Below are 7,953 nucleotides of genomic sequence, written 5' to 3' on the forward strand. Positions count from 1 at the left end.
AGATACTGAGAAGCAGACGACTTATCAAGGGAACAGTTTCATTTTATTCAAAGAAGAAGAGGCTACAGGTTCAGTCTATAGTTATCGTTTAGGTAAATGACAGAGGAAGGACAATTACAGAGGTGAAATGGCTAAACTATCTCTATTCTCTTTGTTGCTTCTTTCCGTTTACGCCGTCAAGGAGTCATCTCAGGCATTGAACTGTAAGTTTTTCACTTTTTCTTGTCATTTTATGTCGAGATTTTATTTATTTATTTATTTTTTTTTTGAATTACGTCTTCATTTTATTTCAAGATTTTTTCTTTTTTTTTTAATCACGTCACTTTTTACATTATAATCGGAACATTTTTTTTGGCTTTTGATTCGAAAGCCGTCAGGTAGTGTGGTCAGTGTTTGACAACAAGTACCGTGATTTTGTCTGTATTTCGAGTCATTTTCATATGAAGACGAAAGGCTGTGCAATCGTCCGTCGTTCCTATGCTTCTAATAAGATTTGAAATAGAATGGGCTTGAGAAACTGTGACAACAGAATTTTATATATATATATATATATATATATATATATATATATATATATATATATATATATATATACTCTATATATTTATATACATATGTATGGATGTATATGTATATATATATATGTATATGTATATGTATATGTATATTCAAGTAGAAAATGTCATCGTTCACCCTTCGTATTTAGTTGTGTATATGTATAATATACTGTATATATATGTATGTGTGTGTATGTATGAATATATGTATGTTTGTGTGTTCGTGTGAGTGCGTGTGTGTATGTATATGTGTAAGGAGAGGAAGACATAAACGAAAACATAGTAAATACAACTAAAACATCCTTTAATACCCATTTGCCCACAACCTTATCGAATCATAGCTAAATCCCTTAGTAGCAAGTGTTATCTAGTTATCCTTAATTCTCTGATTCCCAGTGGCCGAAGTAGAATGCGGGCACCCGAAGGCCCCCTTCGTCAGGATAAAGAACGGCGTCGATGCCCTGGTCGGAGAATTCCCTTGGCACGTTGCCCTTCATATAGCAGATGCCAACAACAGTAACTTCACTATTTACACCTGTGTGGGAGCCATTATTCACAAGCGGTTCGTTCTGACAGCTGCCCATTGTGTGCAGAGGTATGTTGACAGAAGATTTTACTTCAGTAAGGTCCGTTATTATTATTATTATTATTATTATTATTATTATTATTATTATTATTATTATTATTATTATTGCTGAGAAATTCACAATCTCTTGAAAAATAGTGTAATGAAAATCCACAATTATATAGTTATATATATTTACTATGTAATTGTGGATTTTCATTCTTTCAGATTATTATTATTATTATTATTATTATTATTATTATTATTATTATTATTATTATTATTATTATTATTATTATTATTATTATTATTGATGGTTTTTTCCAGGGTTGCTGTGTTAGAAATGCAGGAACCTCAAAACTCGGTTATCAGAAAGATAGAGAAAACTCTATAAAAATTGGAATGCAGCTATCACCTTCAATACCATGTTGTTGTTATTATTATTATTATTATTATTATTATTATTATTATTATTATTATACAGGTTTTCAGGGTTGCTGCTTTAGAATGCAGTAACCCCTAAAAATCAGTTATTAGAAAGATTGAATGCAGCTATCGCCTTCAATACTATATTATTATTATTATTATTATTATTATTATTATTATTATTATTATTATTATTATTGATGGTTTTTTCAGGGCTGCTGCATTGGAATGCAGTAATCCATAAAAATCAGTTATTAGAAAGATAGAGAAAACTCTGTATAAATTGAATGCAGCTGATGCAGCAATAGCATTCAACACTACGTTTGAAAGAGGATCTACTATCTACAGTATATATTATTATTATTATTATTATTATTATTATTATTATTATTATTATTATTATTATTATTAGGGCAAGCGGAGTTTTGGACATTATCATTTTATGGAAAATGGCATTGTTGGGTTGACATTCTATGGCGAATGTGCAACTTGAGTTCATTAGACAGTGGCATTCATTTTTAAGAATTGTCTGGTTGTATTGAACAGCATTTTTGGCTTTTCAGATAATGGCTACTAGTGTTTTGGATTCATGTCACTTATTTTAATTAAAAACAGACATCTAGTAATGTGGTTTCAACTGCACATTCAGAATAAACGCAATGTATACCCATTAAAACACTGTTTTTTTATTATGAGATTAACATATCTGCTTCACATGAACTGGATTGTATAGAGAATTCCTTACCTTTTTGCGTAAAAATCAGTTATTAGAAAGATGAAGAAAACTCTTCATAAACTGAATGGTTCTGATGCTTATGCACTTGCAGGTTAATGGCATATAGATGTTTGTAGCATCCGGAAATTGTTCGAACAAGTAAGTTGAATTCACCATAGCATCATTAAATCACGCAGCTTCTACCGATACCACCGAAAGATAGGTCTGTTTTCGGTGGCCTTGATTATACGCTGTAGCGGCTTTAAAGAAAACTCGATTGCGCCGAAGACACTTCGGCGCATTTTTTACTTGTTTATTATTGGGAAGCTATTTTCCTATTTTCCAGTTGGAAAGCCGATGACCTCGTTGCAGTGTTTGGCTCACATTCTCAGTCGAAACCTAGTAAATTTGAACGCCGCGTTCAAGTGGAAAATGTCATCGTTCACCCTTCGTATTTAATTGTGAGTATTAAGAACTTTCTTATTATTATTATTATTATTATTATTATTATTATTATTATTATTATTATTACCGTTAACCAGAAAATTTCACGAACATCGAAGTAATTATTATTATTATTTTATTACATTATTATTGTTATTAACAACGGCAGCCAGTCATGAATTTGGGAGAACTGTCCGAGGTTTTCTCTCCTCAGTGTATATAGACGAAAACAGAAATTTCAAGAAAGATTCAGCAAAAGACCTTATTATTATTATTATTATTTTATATATATATATTATTATTATTATATATATATATAGACATATATATATATATATATATTGAAAGATTTGTATAAACTTGATATATATATATATTTATATATATTTATATTATATTATACATACATTATAATATATATTTATATATTATACATACATAAATATATATGTGTGTGTGTGTATGTATGTATGTACGTATATACACAAATGAAGAAATGAGTCGCGGCGGTATAAGTCAGCCCGCTCACACCATAAGCAGTGATGCTCGATGGAATGGTCGCAGTAGTAGTATATTCAAATAATGCGTAGAAATTCTTTCCTCCAAAGGAAGTGAGGATGTTTAAATCCCCCTTCTCGTGAACAAAAGGAACTCCTAAATTCGCCCCAAGTCCATAAAACCTTTTACAGTTATCTCATCTTTATAAAACTCCTCTAACAGGCCATCGATATAAATTTCCACAGCTCACTAGAAAGCATAATTACCCATTTTCCTCTCTTATCCAGACGGGGTCTCAGGTATACAACGACATCGCCTTGCTGGAACTGACAGAAGACATAACCTGGAACCGTCTCGTGCTTCCAGTTTGTCTCCCCGACGAGGAGGATGGCGACCACGATTCTCGAGATGACCTCGACTCAGATCCCCTGGTTGGTCGACCTGTCATCGTGGCTGGGTGGGGCATGACTGATGAGATCAAAGAAGGTATGCCTCCTTGCTTGTCCTTTCTTCTTCTTCTTCTTCTTCTTCTTCTTCTTCTTCTTCTTCTTCTTCTTCTTCTTCTTCTTCTTCTTCTTCTTCTTCTTCTTCCCATTTTTGCTCGAACTGAGATAGAGGGAGTTTTTCCTTTAAGCCTTCAAGTTGTGGTATTGTTTCTTAATTACAGGTAGAGTAATTTCCTAATGACATATTGGATTGCTATTGTTAGTTAATGCTTTGTAATAATACCTCAGTTAATTTTTCTGCGTCATGTCGCTTAAATAACAATTCAATTTGAATTGGAAGTCAGCTCGCCAAATTAAATTCAAAGGAAATTGGACTGAGGCAAAATATCTGCAATACGTGAATTCATCTTAAAACGAGTTTCTATAATTTTTTTTTTTTTCTAGTTACTCCAAATTTTACTCGGCCAGTGAATGCTCCGTTGAGGGGTAGCGCCATGGTGCACCTCATGCAGTGCACTGTGGGCATTACTTAAGGTTCTTTGCAGCGTGCCTCCGGCCCCTAGCTGCAACCCCTTTCGTTCCGTTTGCTGTACCTCCTTTATATTCTCTCTCCCATCTCACTTTCCACCCTCTCCTAACAATTGATTCATAATGCAACCGCAAGATTTTTCTCATGTTACACCTTTCAATCCTTTTGCTGTCAATTTCCGTTTCAGCGCTGAATGACCTCATAGATCCCGGTGCTTGGCCTTTGGCCTAAATTCTATATTCAGTTCAGTTCTATATTCATTTCGACCACCGAATGTTGTGTCATTCTTGAATTTCAATAAATTTCCAAAAACATGAATGTTTACTCTTTGATTAGTCGGCCATACTTCAGCCAAGTTTTCATCTTTTTCAAGGAGGAGAGCTTGCCGATTCACTGCAGAAGGTAGAGCTTGAGGTGTTACCACTGACAAAATGCAGGGAGTGGATTCAGGAATCCCTTGGCAGGTACTACCCCCTGAGGGAGACACAACTCTGCGCCGGTTTCGAGGAAGGACTGAAGGACGCTTGCACGGTGAGTGAACTCCTTGTCTTCGGGTAACATTTGCAAAACCTAGAATCATATAGAGTGTTTCAGAGCATTTGCATGAACGGAACTAATATCTGCCTGTGGTTTATATTAGTTTGTTGACCTCTTGAGTTCTGTTTTTAGTTTTGTGGGATGTAATGAAGTAGAGTTCAGTATTTTGATATGTGTTGTTGTAAAGTGTAACTTTTCTCAGTGGTGTTGAAGTAGAGTTTGACTTTTCTGAGAAGTAATCAAGTAGTATGATTTTTTAGACATAATGGGATGGAGGAGGACTTCGGAATATTACACACACATACATGCATATGTACACACATATACATACATACATGCATAGACTACATACAGCCATGCTTACTTAGGACATTTCACTCACTAGCAAGAATACTTTATATGAATCCTTATTAAGGACATAAGCAGTATGAGCACATCCTGTTGCAACAGCCGGTTGCATTTGTTGATTTAAGAATAATTTATAAATTGGGTTATTATTAGACAGTCGACTATATTGGCTCGCAGGCTGTGTAGATAGGCATGTGGCTAACAGTCTCATCCCAGGATACACTAGTCAAGAATCAAAAAGGCAACACCCACTAAAGCCACTCTCCCTATGGGTAAAAGTCGTATAGGCAGAATATGCATAAATCAGAATGGGTGTATTACCCTATAAACTATAACTTGGTATCCCACAGGGCGATAGCGGTGGTCCCTTGCTGTTGAGGAACGAAGAAAACCAACTAGTGGCCATCGGCGTCGTGTCAACAGGCTTCGGCTGTGGACGCCCCCGGCAGCCTGGACTTTACACTCGTGTCTCCAAGTTCTTGGACTGGATCATCGACACGATCGAGGACTCTGGACATTACGTACATAATCGTGTTTCTGAGGAGTCAGACCGTTAGAGCAGTCAACTACATGCTTATTTTCAATACGTGTGTTTGTGAGAATATATTTTGTACAAGCGCTCTCGTTTTCACACATGCTTAGAATATCGTATGTGACAGTAATGATATGAATTATATGCATATTTATGTATACGTTTATGTGACATGAATGCATATAACTTTCAGAAGTGGATTTTTGCGAATGTTTGGTTCTGACATGGCAAAAAGCTCTGTATTTCCTGACGAGTAGCTTAAGTATAGTAATATAATTATTTATTGACAGTTTAAAATATTTGATTATCATCATCTAGGGCAAGCATTCCAGTGAAAGAAACTAAGAAGTACAGAATAAACAGTAAAAGAGAAATTACAAAGAAAAACAAATCAGATAAGCAACAACAAGTAAAATATGAGGTGAGATTCGTGTCAGCCCCCTTATTAGCTTCTGAACTTATGAATTTCCATCGATTCAACTCCAAGATTTAGAGAGGTCATTCCACGATTTTGTCATAACCGGCACAAAACTTCTAGAAATCTGTGTGGTTGGACCTCACTGAAGGAAAGGCATCGTTGCTAGAGTTGACACCTTGTCTAGCACTCCTTGGTGGATGGTATAGTCTGGAGAAACCTGAATGGATAGGATGATCAGAATTTTTTATGTAATATACAGCGTGCACGAAGCTAACTGAATGACAGTAACAAGGAATAATACAGTATCAAGATGAAGGATAAGGAATTTAATAGAACTCTGAAAGTTAATTGTCCTGCAATTTACAATGCGAGTCGACTGCTAAAGACCGAATTGGAAAGCAATATTCGAAACGGGAGAGAATGAATGATTTTGAAATTTCCTCCGGATAGACAGGTCTCCAAATGATTTGAGAGACGCAATAGAGCGTGCGCGCGCGCGCGCGTTTGTGTGCAACTGGAAAAATTGGACCGCAGATGTTTCTTAGAAGTGAATTTGCAGTTAAGAATGACTGAATTCAAAATGATTTGCTGGTTGTTGAAGAAATACTATCAGTGAAAATATATATATATATATATTTTAGTATATAAATATATGGTACTTAAATAAATAGAGTTTTTTAGTTAAATAAATAGAGTTTTTAGAATAGAAAATACACTTACTAGAAATACATTAATGCTATAACACCATGAGCATAATATTATCATAAGACGGCAACACAATGTATTCCCTGTAGTCTGCTAGTACTAATTTTCATATTTTTTTACTCCTGTTCACGAGTCGTACCTATATTGTGGAACCTATTTAGGTAATCATTTTAACTCTCTCTCTCTCTCTCTCTCTCTCTCTCTCTCTCTCTCTCTCTCTCTCTCTCTCTCTCTCTCTCTCTCTCTCTCTCTTTCCAAATTAACCGTTGTGGTAGAAATATAACGATATCTTCTTGTCTACATTACTACCCTTCATTAATATCAATGTCCCATTAATTGCTCGCCCACCCCTCATAGTACATTGGCTAAGTACTGCAAGTCAGTGGCTTGGTAGGTCATTAGATGTGAATGACCTGTAGTAATGACGTCGTTCTTCGTATTCCTTATGAACTATCCATAGAGAACTTCCTATAACGTAGTGCGTGCATTATTATTATTATTATTATTATTATTATTATTATTATTATTATTGTAAAAGTATTCAGCATCATTATCATCATCACAAACGTTTGTGTACCGGATTTTCCCTGTACCTTATCAGACGTGGAGTGAGTCTCTCTCTCTCTCTCTCTCTCTCTCTCTCTCTCTCTCTCTCTCTCTCTCTCTCTCTCTCTCTCTCTCTCTCTCTCTCTCTCTACACAACACACCACACAGAGGTGGAAACACACAAAATACACAAGCGAGAGGTGAAATTGGTGGGATTAGATTTATACGGAGTACAGTAATTTTTGGATTATAATAGTCTGAATAACCGTGTTTTATATATTTTTTATACAGTGGTACTGATAAGCTATCGTTTTGCGCCACTGAATGAAACTGTTGGTATAGTACGGTATATAATTACAGTAACTGTTACGTTGATTTCACATGTAAATGTGACAGATACCTACCAATCATAATTTTTTTTAAGGCCACAAGACTTAAATATTTCTTCCATATTTGTGCTAAAAATTTCACACGTTGCTTTTTGATATATGTACCCATACGTACATAGCATAACTATGTAGTATATTTATCCATATATTCTTGGCATATGTACCGTTCTGTTTTTTAAACAAAATAGGTCAGATGTAAGGTTTTAACGTCTTTATTGAAATGTCATTACCTATCGTAAAAGTGCGAAGATCAAACGTCATTAACTACATGAAAAGTAGAAGCAACCGCAAATTTTAA

At 34.9% G+C, this 7,953-nt stretch overlaps 1 protein-coding gene across 1 annotated transcript in view; it reads left to right on the forward strand.

The window, feature by feature from the left end:
• The window catches only part of LOC136834071 (venom protease-like), a 7,397-nt gene extending 769 nt beyond the window's left edge, over window positions 1-6,628 (forward strand). The window contains exons 1-6 of the mRNA XM_067096329.1: window positions 1-203; window positions 954-1,152; window positions 2,610-2,724; window positions 3,493-3,691; window positions 4,554-4,711; window positions 5,416-6,628. The exon at window positions 1-203 is cut by the window's left edge and continues 769 nt beyond it. Of these exons, the coding sequence (XP_066952430.1) occupies window positions 128-203; window positions 954-1,152; window positions 2,610-2,724; window positions 3,493-3,691; window positions 4,554-4,711; window positions 5,416-5,622 (954 nt within the window). The 5' untranslated portion in view covers window positions 1-127 and the 3' untranslated portion in view covers window positions 5,623-6,628. The remainder of the gene's footprint in view (window positions 204-953; window positions 1,153-2,609; window positions 2,725-3,492; window positions 3,692-4,553; window positions 4,712-5,415) is intronic.
• Window positions 6,629-7,953: the final 1,325 nt, after the last annotated feature.

Source organism: Macrobrachium rosenbergii, chromosome 53, assembly GCF_040412425.1.
Source record: "Macrobrachium rosenbergii isolate ZJJX-2024 chromosome 53, ASM4041242v1, whole genome shotgun sequence".
In the NCBI taxonomy this organism is placed as follows: domain Eukaryota; kingdom Metazoa; phylum Arthropoda; class Malacostraca; order Decapoda; family Palaemonidae; genus Macrobrachium; species Macrobrachium rosenbergii.